This window comes from Tubulanus polymorphus, chromosome 4, assembly GCF_964204645.1.
Source record: "Tubulanus polymorphus chromosome 4, tnTubPoly1.2, whole genome shotgun sequence".
Lineage (NCBI taxonomy): Eukaryota > Metazoa > Nemertea > Palaeonemertea > Tubulaniformes > Tubulanidae > Tubulanus > Tubulanus polymorphus.
Window position 1 is genome coordinate 6,560,486 of NC_134028.1, and position 19,437 is coordinate 6,579,922.

General features: G+C 38.5%; 2 protein-coding genes across 3 annotated transcripts in view; one reads left to right on the plus strand and one right to left on the minus strand.

Moving 5' to 3' along the window:
- Positions 1–6,191, plus strand: part of LOC141904547 (uncharacterized) — a 33,613-nt gene extending 27,422 nt beyond the window's left edge. Inside the window, exons 3-4 of the mRNA XM_074793144.1 lie at positions 3,470–3,607; positions 4,565–6,191. Coding sequence (XP_074649245.1) covers positions 3,470–3,607; positions 4,565–4,857 — 431 coding nt within the window. The 3' untranslated portion in view covers positions 4,858–6,191. The remainder of the gene's footprint in view (positions 1–3,469; positions 3,608–4,564) is intronic.
- Positions 6,192–8,758: 2,567 nt separating this feature from the next.
- Positions 8,759–19,437, minus strand: part of LOC141904546 (QRFP-like peptide receptor) — a 34,057-nt gene continuing 23,378 nt past the window's right edge. Inside the window, exons 3-7 of one of the 2 annotated variants that reach the window (XM_074793143.1) lie at positions 14,622–15,052; positions 13,921–14,019; positions 13,555–13,666; positions 10,968–11,093; positions 9,731–9,865 (exon numbers count right to left, since the gene is read on the minus strand). In XM_074793143.1, coding sequence (XP_074649244.1) covers positions 10,993–11,093; positions 13,555–13,666; positions 13,921–14,019; positions 14,622–15,052 — 743 coding nt within the window. In that variant the 3' untranslated portion in view covers positions 9,731–9,865; positions 10,968–10,992. Of the gene's footprint in view, positions 9,866–10,967; positions 11,094–13,554; positions 13,667–13,920; positions 14,020–14,621; positions 15,053–19,437 lie in introns of both variants that reach the window. The other variant, XM_074793142.1, reaches the window with a different exon arrangement.

A 19,437-nucleotide genomic window follows, 5' to 3' on the forward strand; every position in this document is an offset into this window, starting at 1 on the left:
TAATTCTCTAGATGAAGTGGCAAAACGATATTTAAAGACAAATCGCGTCGGTATCGCATTTATTTAAAACTAAAGATTAAATAGAACACCGATGACAGGTATCTATGTTGTAGATAGTTGAGACTATTTTCAGTCTGGATGATAGCTGTTTCGCCCACAATTTAAATTGAACAAACAATTACTTTTGTTCTGACGTTTCGGGAGGATAACTTCCACCCATCTTCAGAGATTTATTTGGAAATGGGTGGAAGTAATCCTCCCGAAACGTCAGAACAAAAATAATGACGAATTTACATTGTGGTGGGTGGAACAACTACAGCTATCTAATGTCAGCAAGTTGATAAACCCACAGTGAGAAAAAAAGAAAAAACTATGAGCCATTTTCAAAATCAAGATTTTGAAAATGGCTGTCAGGTATAAAGATGATCGATAAGCCTACTTCGTAATGAGCGTCACATGACTCAAAGATGTTAGTTTTCTATTTTCGTTTGACTATAGTGGGCGAAAATATCAATTTTCACGAAAGCTACGCTGATAAAAATCGAATCTTTGATGAACATTTCAGACTGCCTGAAAAGAAGATTAGAATAGAAAAGGTTACGGCGGATAGCACAATCTCTGGTGATTTGATTTTCTGTTTTTGAACTCAATAATCACTCGCTTGTACGTAGATTTATACTTTTTGACCGAGTCAAGCCCGAAGCGCTTGGAATCCTGATTCTTTTGGTCTTTTGTTCGCAAATATTTCAAAAATCGACCGTTTGATCTTCGATCGACATCTCGCGAAATAAGAGATTTCTGGGCATTAATTCAAATATCAGAATCGAATGAGCATTCAACAACGAGCTGAAAGCAGCGATTAAAACTAAAATTAGATTCTCTTTTTGAAATCAATTTTTGCCGCTGCGTGCAAATGAAGTGAATCGCAAAAAAGAACACAAAAAACATGTCTTTATTTTCTTCTCGCGGTTATCAATCAACACAATGTTTTTTTTACTCGCTGTCTAATTCTTACGCGTTGACGTTATGTTCGCTCCTTTTTTTGTCGTAGATCTCAGGTGTGTTCGATATCCCACGCCGCACCAGTCTGATATATCTTTAATTTTACACCGTACGTTTTCCAATTTATATCTAATTACTTGTGTGAGGTGGGAGCGGGATAGCTCTCAGGTAATGATGAAATTAGCTCGCCGATCATACCCTAATTCGCATTTTCCTTCTGGGTTTAATTTGCTGTCTCGGGCATGTTGCACTATAAATGCCTATACGTGACCAGGCATAAAATCGTTCCAGCGTCGAAAAAGCTTTTGATTCCTTAAAGACTTCTTTGCGGCGAAGACGACGTCCCGACGGACGGCGATAAGTAATTACTCGAGCTGTTTGTGACGTACTATTTTGGTAAACAGCGCGAAGAAGACCGTGTCCGTCCGCCGGGATCGGGGTTTACTAAAACGAGGAATTTCCATGTACACGAAACGGTGCATTGTAAGTCAATTCGACGGCTTAGTGCCATCCAGAATGTGATTTATTCATGCGAGCAGCCACGGACCCAATTCTGATAACTACATTCTGATGTCACCGGACCGCGGGTGGCACGCATCCATAGTAATTGCCTCATAAACTAATTGCAAAAACGTGTGCTATATAAGAGTAGACGATACAGGCTATTTGTCTTGCCAGATGATGAGCGCGATCTTTAGGTCTACCTAAATGAACATTCCTCATATACGACGATTTCATAATGTCAACTCTGTTAACCTATTCGGAGGCTTTATATATTGACATTCACTAACGATCCCTTCAGCGTCATTAATGATCCTTCTCGATAATATAACAGATTCGAATGAAATCAAGAGAATCGTATCTATACGACGCCACCCTGGTGCGCGTGATCATATTGTCGGCCATTATTGCTAGTAGATCACAGCCGCCATTTTGAATAACTGCGCTTTTTAAGCCTAATGAGAATGTTGCATGCGCTGCGAAATTAAACAATCTTTTCAGCTTCACGGTAAAAGTTGCGTCTCGTAAATGACTGCGACGCGCGGGAATTTGTGAAAGTACTTGCTGACATTCGAGCGGCTACTAAAATACAAGTTACAGTCTGTTAATCAAGAGAATTTATGGAAATTCTCAGCACGACGCGTGTATGGCTGTTTATTGACTGTCTAAAACCAACTGTAAACCATATAAGTGTCCTCAGCAGTACATGCCAATAATTGGAAGCCGGCTATTAATGAACTACCCAAGACTGCCACCGCTGAAAGTGGCCTCGCGTATATTTCAACTGGGAGAGGCGATGTGGCGCGGACAGTAAGAGGACCCGCGTTTCGTTCTCCAGACGTCGGAACCTAAAACCCCGACGGCTATTCATTATTACACTAGTATCGTAGACAAAGAGAACGAGAGTTTCTGACAACGTCAGACGTTTGGAGGGTAAATAGGAAACTCATTTCCGACAGGAACCATATTCGAAGGGATTGCTGTTTCATTTCGACAACATTTTTGCTAGCTAAAAATGAGCACAGGGGCTTGTCACAGTATGAAAGTGGATTGATGATACCAGATACCAGGGATACTGGTATCGTATTGTGACAATCCCCAGTGAAATTTTGTGATGGCTTAATCTTAATGAATTTTCGTCGGATATAGTCGATAGAAATCAGCAGCGTCGGAGCGCACCCACAGTGCGCGGTTTGACAACCGATGTTAATTTTCCATAATCATATACATGAATATGCGTGCCACGGTTCCGATCCACACTTAGTGGATTGTTAATCAGTGAAATTTATAAATCAATTATTGAGAACCCGTACCCAGTATGCCGTGCGAGCTTCCGCTTCTAAATGGCAATCGCTTGAAGTGCGCAGAATTCATATTACGGCTCCACTTCACATTGGTATGACTCTATTAACGTGCGTTTTATGAAAAGCCGGTAGAGTGCCGATGATCAAATCGACATTGTGAAACGACTGCGGCTTTCGGTTTTCATGTTTCTGCCGGTTTCCTGACCGGTATACGTTGAAGTGGCCCGACAAGTAGATGGAAGCTTTGAACTCATCTCGCGTAAATGGATTCTGGTGGACGATGAAATATCCCCATTATCCATAACTATACGGTTTCTGAACCCGCGTGTTCCGGATTTCAGTCGAAAACATTTCAGTTGAACCAGCTTAGACCCGATTCGATGAATGATTTTCTGTTCCTTGGCTTTCTAAGACACGAAAGGAGAAATCTTCCCCTTTTAGAGATCAACAAGAAATGCCGCTCCTTAAGCGAAACGTGAATTTATCATACCCATCATACCATTCCACATTTTTGGAGAAATACATAAAATACCGCAATACCGAACTAGATGCCTTTCTCTATTTCTTCAGCTTGGTGCGAAAATGTTTAGAAGTTCAATTCAGTTTTTGAATGTAATCACTATTTCCATCATATCTAAAAAAGAAAAATAATTTATTTTCAGATCTAGAAAGAACGGCTTTCGCGTTATCGGTTGGCAGTATAGTGTCGATAGTAGTCAGTGTGGTGTGCGGAACGTATGGTTCGATATCTAAATATAAACGACCGGTTATTATAGCGTCTGTAACAGCACTTGTCTCAGGTAAATATCCCCAAATTCTAAATGCAGTTTCTATGTTTTATCGGCAAACAAAACCAGGGGCGTAGGTTGAAACTTATCTGGAATCCCCACAAGAATCTTTTTTTTTATACACAGACGTCATAGGCGTAGATCACTTGCGTCACGAGCGTCAAGTAAAGTAAATGAGGTAGCTTCCCCGAAGCTAGAAAATATAGTACCTACTACTCTGCATACACTTTCAGCGGAGATGAAAGTTTTATCAACTATGCGGCCCAACATCGTATATTTGTTAAACATATAATTAAAAACTATAAATGTTGCTTTTGAACTAGTGGCGTCTCTTAGATGATGAAATAAATTAGCCTAAGTAATTCAATATCATTTTCATTAGCATCACAAGGTGACAGGATGTAGAGTCTTTATGACTCCGTCCAGGGTCCTGTCATGCATTCTTTCTATTATCATATTGTACCGTGATGTTATCATGTAAATTGAATTTTGATGACGAAATTTGGAATAATAATGATTATGATTTTTTTCATCTAAATTCAGTAAAGACTTTAGTGAAGACCCTATAAACCGTTACAAAGTATCCGTCATTCAAGGGTTCTGCGTGAGTCGATGTGCACTACGTCATAAATATTGGTGTTTCAAAATATCAATTGCAATTGTGAATTTTGGCATTCATTTTGTAATTGAATATGTTTCATAACTCGCTATTTCATTTTTGATAAATTTTGATATATATTTTTGAGAGGATGTGCACTACGTCATCAATTTATTGGGGCTAGACTGGTTGCCGGTCAATTCAATTCAATTCAATTCTCGACATTCAAATCCTAAAAACTATATTGATCCTTAATGTCATATAACGTTATGATATTATATCATTTTTTGACAATATCAAGCAATATGTATATATGTTACTTTCCAAGGCGTCAATGAAAATTCAAGTTAGTTTTCTTGTTATCATTTCAGGTGTAACGTTGACTTTAGCAATCGCGTTATTTCACATAAAGTGCCATCTGATTAGGAGACGAGAGATAATGGATGGTAAAGAATTACCGTTCAAACGTATAATTAATGATTCGAGGACTTACAGCTACGGCTGGTCGTTCGTGCTGGCGTGGATCTGCGTAGCCTTGTGTTTCATCACGTCGTGGACTTGGCTGCACAAATCACAGGATATGAAAGTGCGGTATCGACCTAGACGCAAACACCGAGGCGCCTACTATGCATACACTGCCGGTAAAGACACGGACTTCTTGTGACAACCCTTTCTAACGTTCCACCAAGTTACACCTGTGTACAGTGACACACGTAAAAATGGCAGCTCGTGACGCGCGTGCGCAAATGGACGAGATGTTTAACTGTCGTTAAACGGATTTTTCTCGCAGTCCGATAGAAAACAAATACTTCAGATTAAGATGAAGCTTCCAAAAAAGTTTGTCCGAGTTCCAAAGTAGTCCCTGAACAATTGTCCAAAGCAGTGGCCAAGATCAGATGCAACTCTTCAATATCAATTGCGAATGTGGTTTTAGAAATCTCGAATTGTGTACTCTAAGTCGTTGTAATCTATCAGGTCATTTGGATGCCCTTCAAGATGACGCGTAGCAACGATATAGTTAGCTAGGGTTATTCTACTCGTATGCAGGGTACAGGAAGGCGATGCCGTTTATGTATATATACCTCATGGGTTTGATAGATACAGCGTGAGAAATAAGCATCTACTACATTCCATTAGTTACGAACGTAGGAAATAATTTCGAAATTGTTTTTGATTAACCGCAAAAAATCGATTATTTTTTTTCCTGGCGTTCAACGTGGTCATATCCCGTGAGAGAGGGAGTGAGTAAAAAGTACGCGCTTTTAAAGTATACATCACTAGTGCACGAGTTAAGGCGTTAAAACGTTCGTTATGCATTATGGTCTCATTAGCGAGTCGTGCTCGGCAGATTTTACTCTTGAAATGAGCCGACATTTTATTGTTCGGTCACGAGCTCCGGCGGATGTGACGTCATCAGTCCTTCTGCGTGACGTGAACTGAAATCGATTCGAAATGTAAAAATGAATATATACGGCTCGGAGAGGTAAAGTGTCGGCGATTCTTTTCCATCGATGAAAATGTCTATCCAGCTGAAAAGGATCTGAGAAGTTACTGATGAGCAACAATGTAGCGTAGCTGTCCATGAATAACGTGCGTAGCAAGCCATTGACAGACGACGGTCTCGCGCTGTAAGGAAACTATAAGAGATATCCATGAAATATATACATGGGAACTGGTCGTAAGAAACGATTGTCGCAATTGTACAGTTTTGCAAGCATTTGAACATGTTTCCAAAAAACAACGTTATACCAAATATTTTCTATACAAAAATGCTCGGATACATTTTATCATGTGAATACATATCTTCTATGACTATCTATTATTGCACTCGGACTTGTATATAGAATTATACTTTTTCTCGACCTTTGAAACATAGAATTTGTCTGATAGTCGTGCCAGCCACTTCACGCACTCCCAGCGTATTCGCTTAATAAAGTTTCTTTTTCTATATCATAATCCAAATTCACTCCCTTGGAAAATCACGATGAATCCCGATGAATGGCTGAAATCATTTCTATTTTATTATTCATGAAATTAATATCGAAATGTTATAGATTTCTACGTCTGTGATCTCTTATGCATCCAATATATATATATATATATATATATATATATATATATGTATATATATATATATATATGTATATTCCATAGTTACGTGGATCTAGGTGTCGATTCGATGCCGTTTGTATCACTTTTTCTTGAATGTAAAAGCCGACTGGCGAAAATGGCCACGTAAAGACAAACAGCCTCCTCCATTTAACAAGGCTTTGACGAAATCTTCTACTACCTACGAATTTCGATTGAATTAAGTCGAAATTTCGAGTTTGATAGTCGAGATTTCAAGTACATCAAAAACCTTGAGGTAAAAGTCGAAATTTCGAGTTCAGATGTCGAAATCTCGAGTTACTGAGTCGAAATTGCTACTTAGAAATGAAAGATTTCATATGGCTGTAATGCTCTTCCGTATCTGGTACCATGTAGGGTGCCCACACATTTAAATCCTGGCTCCAATTCCACAGATGTGAGTCAGAGTTATCTCCGAGTTGAAATTAGTTCATTTTCAAAGCGGTTACTCTAAGTCAAATCTTAACTCAGAACTGTGGAACTGGTCCCTAAAGTTTAGATCATAATCAAAGACATGAGTCCTGGATAGCACGTGTTGTGAAGCCCTGATGATAACGTAATTAGTTGAAATCGGAGCTGAAAAAGGATTACGAAAAGTGTTCCTTCGGTTTACAAAAATGATGGTTGTAGCAACCTGGTAATGACCATTTAAAACATTTGAAAGCAATGGCCTCAGTGATTTTGTAAGAGAATGGTTATGGGTCTCTCTATCTGTGCTCTGTATATGAGGGTTTTTCATTATTTTTGTGATTTAATATCAATATTTCGCACACATTTAATGATAATACAATATCAAACTCACCCCCTAAAACACTCGGGTCGTTGTTAATGGGCTTGGTTTTAACTACTAGCATTTTGCATTATTCATTCATTTATAAACCGTTTGTACAGAGTTCAATGAAACATTCCCAACGCAACCATTAGGAATAGGATATGTCGCTTAATTATGTCGACTTCAACGACTATTGGACTATTTTTTAGACGCTTGATGTATGACTCAGGTCCCATTTAGAGGGATTTGAACCTGAGAACTCAAGTTCAAATACCTACAAGGATTGTGTTTTTTATCGTTGATCTCCACTTGTAGATTTTCTCGCAGCTTCGATAGTTATGATTTTTTTAAACTATTGATCTACACAGAAAGAACGCCAAATAAAATATGAATTTTCACATCCGAAAATGAATAGTTTTGATAAATTGCGACATCTTGATGAATCATTTTTTTCTTTTGCTCATTAAAATGTCTAGCTCATCATTTTGATTATTAAAATTCTTTGTAGCGTTGCTGGTCTAAAAGGCTTCTGAAGATTTCGTGTTTTATGACCTCTACTCATGGTTGGTTTGTCAAATAATGGAACGTTACCATATAAATATATTTCATATATCGAGTTATGAAGTTTTAACCTCTAGTGAAATATCATATAAATGATCGGCTTTGAGTGATACAAAATATTCATTCCTTCGCTTTTGAGAGTGCGGTTTTTATGCCAATAAAAACTTATCCCATTCACAATTGTCGCTGTCCGGTGTTTCTTTAGTTGATCGTTTCAAAGTTATCGTCGAGATCACTATAATCCATTGAGGGGATCGCTAGCGAGTGTAAGGTTTCTTTCAATAAAGTCGAACCGTCTAGAAAGCATCAAATGACCAAGAAACTCGCGCGCCATTAGATGATTCCTGGGCTAATGATTGATTTGATTTATTTCATGATTATCAAAGTACAAGATACATGAATATATTACTGATTATACATTAAACAAGTCCAGATTATGAAAACCACTCATTCCCGCTTCTTACTTCATCTGCGAAGCGATGGAAGTACCACTAATGGGCAACCTCCAGCGGTACTGTGGCAATCGAGGATTCCACCAGGTTCGCTAGCAGTTACTCGGTCTTCTGCGTTCTATTTATTCTACATTTCTTTATAATAAATAAATCGATTACTAATGATAACTACTCCAATCACGGAATTAATTCAATCTGTATTTGGCCCTGATTATGTATGGGTTCAGGAGCCTAAATTTATAGTTTGAAGCTGATCGATAATAAACTAATTTTGACGAGAACGGCATGTACGCGGCGGTGGTGGCCGACATGACCGACTTCGCGACGATGGGCCCGAGAGCTCGTCACGCAATCTGGCGTGATAGCTGGCGTTGCAGTACCCCGTTCTATCCTTAACCACGGCGGAATCCTCTGGTGTTTTTAGTTTTCAATTTTGTGAGTCATCGCATCGTTTTCAGTATCAACTATTTCAACGTAAAGCATTTCAAAAGTCGGAATGAAAAACACAAAGGGATTTGGTGGAGTCATTTCTACTCGAAAACGATAGGAATCGAAACAATTGTATTCAACGACAGACGCAATAGTTCATAGGAAGGTCCATTTTATTGTCAAAACGACATCAAATAATACAATACAGTATATGTATACGGTCGCTTATATCATACTGCACCCTGGATATAAATATATCTACAACGATTTCCTATATGAAATAAACAACAGTTTAGAAATGAGGAAAATAACAAGACGCGACCTTCGGCTATACGAGTGGCACTAGTTACACATTTCATAATATACAAATATTTCAAGAAATGATATAACATATTCAATCAAGTATACAATCAAGTAAGTGCCCAATAACCCTGAAAGAGAGTGTACTAAATCAAAACATGGTACTATCGTATTCGTGTGCCCCATTAGTAGCTTCTTATGACGTTTATAGACAAAACGATGTATTTTTTCCCATACACGTTACAATACCATCGACATTATTTTGTTACAATGAATACACTGGTCTTTTACCAACATAAAACATATTTGAAATATTTCACAATATTCCGTGAAGATTACACATTATAACAGCGTTAACAACGTATTGATAATCGTAAAAAAATCCGTAACGAGTCCCATCTCGTTTTCGTGGAAACACTTATTGAAAATTTTTCTGAGATGCGTTTGGTCATGATTTTGCCCAGTTTGAATTCAGTTTCATTCGATAATTAGTTCATTTTCAACTGCTCATTCGGAAGGTTGAGCCAGAACACTTTTGAAACTGGCGCTACGTAATTGTGCGCGTAAGACCTTTTATTAATCAACTACATTTCTTGTGTATTTTGCTTCTAACAAAGCTGGTCGTTTTCCATTTCTCACAGGAACATCGTAAATCCCTTTTTATAAACAAACTGCTTGTCTTTAATGAGGTAAAAAGGCGAAATTCGTTTTTCATCGCCGGTATTTCAGTTCCGATGAATAGATACGATCTCTTATCTTCACAGATATATGTTTCCTCGTGACGATGGAACTTGAGGCCCATTGCAGGGCATAGTCTTATCGTCTTAAATGTTAAGACTCCCCTTCACGTGTTACAGGCGAGACCAGTCTTCGATCGATCGCAGAAAATGACGGTCAATTACTTTAGACTTTAGTGAGACTTGTATCTTGCGTATGTGACATCAGTGATTGGCTGTGGTAAGAATCGTGCCGCATTTCGATCGAGTTGTATCGACGCTTCGGTCGAAAGCATTTGAACGCATCGCGGAACCCTGCAAAAAGAAAGATCAGATGATGACCGAGTGCGCGTACGAATTCTGTTTGGTCGATCCCGTAGTCGGGGCTTAATAATTTAAAACTAAGCCGACTTTGATTCATCCAATCTATAACCACGTACGTTGTATAAAGGTTTGATTACTACAAAGTGCTATTAGGATATCAAAAGTTTTAACTATCTACCATTCATACTTCCACCTTGGACTTAATTCATGGTTTCATTGGAAAACATATTCATGTGTTTAGATTGCTATCTTATGTGCATATTTCCATTCGAAATCACGATGCATGAATTCTCGTCTCAACATTGTTTCAAACTAATATAACCAACTCCGCTATACACAATGAACGATCTAAGTTAGTTCCCAGACCAACCGCCAGAGCATGCCAATCAGCGACTAAAGTTAGTGCCGGCTATGCGAACGCCCCCTAACGGTACGACACAAAGCTATTTATTTTGAACAAGTATTTACCACCACCCGCTATCACTGAATGGGGAGCGTTATCGTTCACACCCCATCTCCAATCACTTCGGTCGGAATATCCCTATGAAATAAGCATAAAATGTGATGAAAAACAAAACAGAAAACTGAGATACTTATTCAACTTACTACAACTGTACGGAAGTGCCTGTTGTGTACACGGTGCTAATGATCAACTGATAAGAAACTAAATTGAGAAAAAAAAACGAGACAAGAAAAAGAAATGAACTAAATGGTTACCAAATGCATTAAACTTTTATAAAATAAAATCTTAAATACCCCGGATTATGTTTTTGTTAATGTCAGAATATAGTCTGGCGTTTAGATGTTCTCCACGAAGACGTGGCGTTGCTAAGCCTAAGATAAACTCAGTATTAGTAATAATATAGGTTAGTTTCTTGGTTTGCGTCATATAGTTTTTAAGAGTTAGCGTGTTTTATTAGAATCAAACGTTTTTTCATTGTGTATTGTGGTTAAACGGTGCAATTCAACAGGCGCGCAGAAGGAACGTTCGGAAAGATTGTCCAACGCAATCGACGCGGGCGCGCAATCGACCATCCGCGCGGACAATCCTTCGAAACGCCACCTATCGTGGAAGCTACGAACGTATACATACATATTTTGCGTGCGTTGATTGGAGGTTAAACAATTTCGCCTAATTTCGTTTTATTCGCGCCGGTCACACGAGTTGTAACTGTGTTCCCGTAAGATAATCGTCTTTCGCTGGTCACGGAATACATCCCTACAGAACAACGATAACATATTGGTTTTCCATAGACAACTCACTGTCCAATTCAGTCGACGAACGAAGTCCACGATTGAGGAAAAAATTGTAAAAGGATATAAACGTTGTCGACTCAAAGCAATGAGCCATCATTTTGAGAAGATTTTTTTTAACCTTTTTGAAAATGGTTCATAAATTTGAGTCGTCAACATTCTTTTACAGTTTTTTCTCTAGGGTATCGGTTTTTTCGTCAATGTGACAACATGTTTCATTAACCCATCGTCAGCACATGCTTTTTATGCAATACGTCTAATTCTAATATTAGCATTTTTGAATAGAACATTTTTATGAACTTCGTAAACAGAGATATTGATATTCAATGCGAAAATTGATTACTGTTTAATCAACCGAGAAAGCGACGGTTTCACTTTTTGTTAAAGACGAAGTTATCCGACAGATTTCATTGAATACCGCGCGCGTCTCGTCGAGAGAGAAGTTTGATATCGCTAATCAGAAATGCTGATGTGTGTTTGATGAGAACGCAACCGAGTCGAGTGGCGATATGAATAAACGTGGATTTTCTTATTTGTTCAGAAATAGCTGCGCCGGATTTCGAAGTCCTGGATAAACGGAGCGCCGGTAATTCTAGACCTTATTAATTAATAATTAAAATACCTAGGATAAGCCCCGCTCGTGCGTCATCGCCAACGTGGCCTGACTTATGTTCTTTGGCGAATGTTCTTTTAAATATTCATCACGACTTGGAGAATCTCATATAGAGATGTTTCTCGGAGATTATGAACATTGATACGGGCTAGAGAAATCTCAGGTAACATCGGAATAACTGATGAGAACCCGAAACCCGTTCAATACGGGCGTTTTTTTAGAAATCAGATGGCCGTAAAAACCATATCCGCAAGGAAACTTCTGATACAGAAACTTTCGAAAGGTTAGAGATTGCGGATGGAGGGGAGGAAATACATGCGGCAGCACTGATTCTTGTTGTATCATGTAAGTCACTTATTACCGACCCACTTCACGAATCAGTCTAAAATAGGGGATTGGCTATCGAAGCGTGGTAGATATCGTAAAGATAAACCGTTAAGATTTCGATCCCATTCACATATTCTAATTTTTCATCTAAGATAAAGTGGATTTGGTATTTATAAAATACCCTCGAGCAAAAACACGACTAATTGTTGACGTTAACTATCCCTAGTGTAGTGGGAGGTTTGTCACTCCAAAAGCGTAATTAATACAGCTCTTTAAGGTCATGATTTATCTTTGTCCTGAAAATAAACTTACTACGGCTATGCCTATCAGGCCTACAAAAAACCCAAATAAAACACATATTAATTTCGATGTTACGGAGCCCCGGTGATAACTTGGTGAAAAATAAATATTTTTCTTTTCGAGGGAACGAAATTATCTTTTCGTTCGAACGAAAAGAAAACTATATTAAACTGGTCGCCATGTTACCTCCGCGGCTCCGTGCGATGTAGATAAATCCTAAGTATAAAAAATGAAGGCAAATTCAATGCAACGTAAGCTTATATTCATGATAATCATAATTTCAAACACAGATGCAATCAGATTCGAATACAAAGATATCATAAATTCGGTGCTCAAGAAATTCAAAATACATCTGATTGAATAAGTCAGGCATTTCAAAATTTGAGTTATCATCCCGTTTGAAGCTAACACGGCAGTTATTGACTTGAAAACCTCTGTTTACAATCACCAATATCTATTTTTTCCGGGAGTTGTTACTATTAAATGAGAATAGATATTGATCACTGGTGAATTGAACCGACATTTATTCGGAGCACTGCTATTAGAAAATAGGCGCTAGACGATCATGAAATTACTCGGGGCAATGATTAATTTTTTTCCTCCCAGACGTTATCGCTCTAATTGCTAACTTTTTAATCTCTTGAAATTTCGGTCATCGTGACCTCAAACCGACCGACATTCAGCAACACAGATTTTCACAGAGCTTTCTTTCCAATTTTACTCGTTATCTGCGTAGACTGAGTAAGTGTCGGAATGGCAGTTCGTCCGGAGGTATCAGGAACATGATCATTTTCAGATTTTAGAGTGCATTTTAGAGACGAATTAGATTTAGATAAGATTTGGTAAAGGATGACATTAAATCTAAGTTAGCAAGCGCTGGGTTTTAGGCTCTCTGCGAGTCGAACAAAAATGGGCCGGTCCTATACTCCCAACCAAACAGTTTCGGATGGAATTTTCATAACTACGATAATTCAAATTGGATAATTATGAAATATATAATGTATCTATGTTATTATATATTCTTTATTGACGAATTAAATTACATTAGAAAATTACATTGGTGATAACAAGGTAATGTAATCGATGTATACCAAGAGAAGTTACAAACCTGTATCCATAAAACATGGACTGGCGCACATTTGATATTTTAGCTTACTATTCCAGCTTTTTAGCTTACTGCTATTACCTTTTCGGAAGTTCTCGTTGAAGCCGGCGTATATAATCGGGTTTAAGGCACTGTTCGAGAACGCCATGAATGAAGCGAAGAAGGTGAACTCTTCGTACCAGTCGCCGTATGGCTATGAGACAATCAAACGAAGAAAATGCGTTATCAACCAAAATTTGAGATGAAAAAAAGTTGATCAAGTAAAAAGGTTTCCTGCAACTGATGGAACTCAGAATTAGAATTCAGTTTTAGTTTATTTTTCAACCTCTCGATGTTATCTTGTAAGAATTTCAAGGAAACAAATTTGATATAATGGAATATGAAATGAAGTCGAGCTCATCAATAAAACAGTATCGACGGAATGAGAATTTCGTCTATTATCTATACCTTATCTGCTGGCTTGAATTCGATGTATAATATGGATACTTGCAGCGGTAACCAACAAATAGTGAAAACCGACAATATAATTATCAACATTACAACAACCTGAAAAATAGAATAAACAGGATTATTTCGGAAACATTCGGAAGTTTCTTCGCGAACCAACCTGAAATCTAAGGATAGTGTACCTGCTATGTCAACACGCTTTGCTGATGATTAGGACACTTGCAAAGTACAATTTTTTTTCAATTTTCATTACACTTTAGAGGGAGAGCACTTCCACTGAACAGCAGTCACAATGAACTTCATTGAAATGTATTAAGTCGTCTAGGAAATGAGCCCATATAAATGTCGTGATGGTCGACCATAGATGGTCTAAATAATTGTTCGAGACTAATTAATCGAGACTTTGTATATACATTTGTTCAGGTGCGGATCCAGGGGCAGAAGCCAAAACAATGGTCTGGAAATCTTTGAAATTTCAGTGCAATTTCATACAATTTCTAGGTAACTGGGGGACATTTTTGAGAATATAAGTCTTTCGCTGCAGACTGTTGTCGGGTGGAAAGATATTGCCATTGTATTTTCGAAAGGGCGCGGGAAAATTGCGACGGGGGCACGTGCTGCTAGTGCTCCCGTATCCAACCATTTGTTTACCGTTTTATTACATCATAAATATATTCAAAGAATTTATGGACGGTATTCACCTTTTTCTTGACTTTATCTTGAACGCTGTTTTCACTTTCTAACTGTTCGCCCGGAATCCTACTCGACCAAAGACGACGAATGATCAAAACATACGCCACCGCCATTACAATAATCGGGATGAAAAACAAGAACAACGTCGTAATCACGTTGTAGATACGTTTGCCTTCGATTGTATGGACGCTTCCATTCTTGACAGTAGTCGGCCAGACTTCGCTGCACCATATCTCGTGATGGTCGAGCCACTTCCTGCTGTTGGTTTTACGGTAACGGAGTAACGGAGATGCGACGGCTGTAGATACGATCCAAACTAATACGATGAAGACGCTGGCTCGACGTTCGGTCATGTGAGCCTTCATGGCGAATATGATGCCGAAAAAACGATCGCAAGCGATCAACATCAGCGTCAGAATACTGGACACGGACACAACGACTGCAAATACAAAATGAATACGGAGAACAAATTATCGATGCCTTAGTTTTAGAACGTCTCATGCAGTCTACCTCCCGCCGAAGCGCATGCCCACACAAACCCTGGGCCAAATTCGGTTTCGTATCTAGTCGACTAGTGGTCGTAACTAATAACCGAATCCGCTTGATTTTCGAACTATTTCCAGAATATAGTTCCGACTAACGGACGTTCGGTTTCGTTTAGTTCGACCATAGTCGACTAATCAGATAACCGAAGGTGGCCCTGGCTGCAAACCCTTCATTAGATTCTTGGTCGCCGCTAAATGGCCACCAGTCTATATATCTACCCAATAAGATGCGTAGCAAATCTACCGATGAAAAACAACGCCTCTGATTGGCTTAATATATAGACCGGTGGCCGGTCAGCGGCAACCTGTCCGTCCGAGAAATGTTGGGCAATGTGATAGGGCAATGAAGGGTTTGTGTTGGCGTGAGCTTCAGCGGAAGGCAATCAAACCCTGGCAAGCGACCCACTCGTCCTAAACAGAGAGGAAAAAGGTAGATTTAGTGAATGATGCATGTGGTCAACTATGAACTCTGATAAAGCTGATGGGCTAACAAGACAATAAAGACTGATAACAGTTGAATATGCGATTATGTTTGTTTAAGGCGCTGGTATTTTGTAGTTTTGTCTTCTAATCAATCATATGAACAGAAATCTATGTTAATCTATACAAAGGTAAATCGACCGAATGAAAGCCGCTGATTGCGGTGTCAGCAGTTTGAGAGCTACGTCAGACGTTTAAACGAACAAGCTGAACTTGGCGAATGCGTTTACAGAAACGAATCAAACAATATGCAATATGACTTTCAATATGAACTTCAATGTGACCTTCAATGTGACCTTCTTTGTGATACAAATCGTTCTATCTCAGTCTTAAACGTCTACCCGGTTGGATATTTGACGCAGGACGTGACTACCGTTCGTTAGAAATAAGCTCCGGTTGGATTTGAAAAAATAAACCAGTAGTGGTGACCAAGCGCCCGAGCTGAATGGAAATTTAAGTCACAGCAGTGAAAATAGATTCGCATTTCATAACGATTATCGATTCGTCATCACGAAAACACTCCAGGTTTTTTTAGGAAATTCAACGCAAAAGTTTATCTTTTCTTCAGATCTACATACAACGAATTATCATCCGCTCGTGACGGACGCAAATCGGGTGGAGATCGGACATCTGATGAAAAAAATCAAATAGGTCCATTCGATTCATCTTCAATTGAATAGTCATTATAGATTGCTGAAGGGGCAAAGGGCGATAATTAATTTCTCGGGAGAACTGGATCGGTCACGTTCGAAACCAAAAGAGAATCATCACACAACGAATCAGATCTCATCTATCAACCGATATTACACAGATAACGTCCAAACATCACTGAATATGTATCTCCCAAATATGGTTCCCGAATGTTTACGAAAAACGAGATGATTTGTCAATTTCTTCGCGAAACAACACCGGATGTAACAACACTGAATTATTTATTCAATTCGCCCTTTTTAATCGAAGATTTATATCACATATCGGACATCATTTCTACCAGTATGAAATAACCTATCTATACATCATGTTCGATTTTATATAATCTGACTTCAGAAATATTAATTACTTTAGTAAATCAATTCATGCACATGTATTAGGAGTTGACGCGTTTTTTTGTTGTTTTTTGGCTGTCTCTTCATCTCTGTATATAACCTGCAATATGCTTCCCGTGAACTAAATTTGAACTTGAACTGAAAATCATCTTACCACGAGTAAGGAATAGCCACACGAATGATCTTTCGACATTGCTTCCAATGAGGCAATCGGATGACCCGTGTCATTAAGAACTATGGTTACTAATATGCATATCAGTCGTCTACCTTTTGTTATCAGACGCCCAGTCGAAAATCATAATGGATGTTAAGGAGGATTTACGAAAAATAAGGCAAAGAGTCGTGGATAAAACGAATGTAAGCTCCTCTTTGGATGTTTGTTGTTGATTCTACAAGGAATCGGTTTTATCGACAAAGACTGCGGTAAGTTACGTATAATATTCTGAAACAGAAGATAAAAAATGTCTTGAATATGACCTTTTACTGTAGAAAAAAACCCATCTTGACCTACATTCTACGGCGGAAGAAAGTAGACAACGGCAGTTTATGAATGGACATCTAGCAAGAAAACAAACTGGAAAGTCCATTGACGCCTTGAAGAAACATACATGATACATATATTATCGACAATGAATATAACATGATATGATATCAAGGATGAATAAAGTTATTTTCAATTGGAATAACGAACTGAATTGACCGACAACACGCTAGCCCCAATATTGATGACGTAAGGCACATCCGCTCAAAATTCATTATTCAAATTCATTAAATACGAGTCAAGAAATATATCTAATTACATCCTATAATTCACAATTGTAATTGTTATTTTGAAACGCCAATATTGATGACGTAGTGCGCATCGACTCACACAGCATCTCTTACATAACGCATAGTAGTTATCATTATGTAAATACATTACTGTAACGGTTTGCAGGGCGTCAAAATTTAAATACTCGATGTTTTGAAAGGAACTCTTTCAAAAAATTCTGAGAGAGAAATAGGCAGGAATACAGACGGGTCCGCTTTGTGGCGGAACAGTTCCATGCGGCGAATACATAGATGGCGACTCTTTCTCACACTCGGATGACTGATGATTGTGGGTGACAGATTCAATTAGACCGCGTACGATATGGTCGAGTTTAATTTGTGAAGCAATATGTGGTTTCGCATAGCGCAAACTGAATGAATCGATCGTTGTGTATCGGGTGCTGGTAACTTTCTGTAACAATCCAATTTGCGCTCATAAATTAAGCAGCGACGTGCGATGCTTTGATCAGACGTTAGACACGTGATAAGGACAAATTGTCAAAGTACTTTATGGTGATTGATTCGTCCTAAAAACTCTCTATAGCCTTTGTTTTTGTCTGCTTGTGTATTTTGTCCATCGATCTACAGCGTTTTACCAATGACTGTAGCGAAAAAAAACTAGTATACATTCTCCGCATCAAAAATGACCTGTTGCTTTCTGCGATTCGAACAATACGCGCCAGATTACATTGCCTTTCAATCTAATTCGAACATCGAACCATGGGCAGGTCCAGGGTAGAGTGCAGAGAGGCACATCCTATCCTAGAAATGTCAAGTTGCCCCGATATTCTATACGGACAAATGAAAAATATTAAATCGACACCTAAAAAAGTTTACATTTGTGAGCTTCATCATGTCTCTATTTCCAAAAAATGAGTTAATGATTTCCGATCAGCTTTCTTTTGGGGAGTCCTTTTAATTGTATGATATGCCCTTTCTTTTGGGGGTGCACCCTTCCCTGAATCAGACCCTATACATCCGCACTCTCGTATTCTCGTATCCGCACTCCCGTGACTCTGATGATTAGATACGAAATCTGCTAAGAAAAAGTAACTTTCTTCTACCGACTCGTCTACAGATTTGTAGTAAGTAAAAATGTTTTCGACCGAAAAAAAACTATGTACTGTCGGCAGCGGAGAGCGCAAATAGGTGTGTGATGGTGACAAAGTGTCTTTCCGTCGCCTGTCGCAATGATTTATACCTCAATTGACCGAACAATTTCCTCAATGTTACTAAGATCATCAGCTGCTGTCAGTTGCAGATCTGATTACCTAAGATAAATATTTGACGCCATTTTGAAATATTAATCACCCAACGAGCACGTCGGCAGTTTGTTATTCGAGACGTTTAGTGAAATTCATTTCCAGGTTTTATAATTCGATCTTCCGCGTAATGCTCCAACGAAAAAAAAATGAAATGCAGACTATCACTAGTTTATGTGCCTCTATATGTTTTTATAGTAGAATCTTTTGATCATTTGACTTCGTTCAAATAACACACTGGCAACGCTACTATGGTCCGTATTAATGAATTGTGAGCCTGAGAATCCTGTCCTAAAAACGGAAAACCTGATGATTAGTGTCACCATCTCGAGGGATCTTGTGCTGCCGGTACCCTGCATTCGACACTTTTAAAATAAATCCTTGATCGAAGACGGCATTACCATTGAATACCTCGTTATTATGCGGTGAGATAAGGGCTCGCATCTTTACCTGTTCTAAACCGCGTGAAGCTTGGCTTTCGGGAAGCCTTACCGAACGTGAACAAGATGCAAACATTTATACTTTAAACAAACTCTTATGATGTGCATTAGAACTATATCTCCGAATAGATGACCTTCAACGTGAATTTTATTTTTGACCCCATACGAAGACCTAAACGCAATAAAGCAAATAACACAATTCTCGCTTTAGACCTTCATACTGTTTATACATTGGATGAAA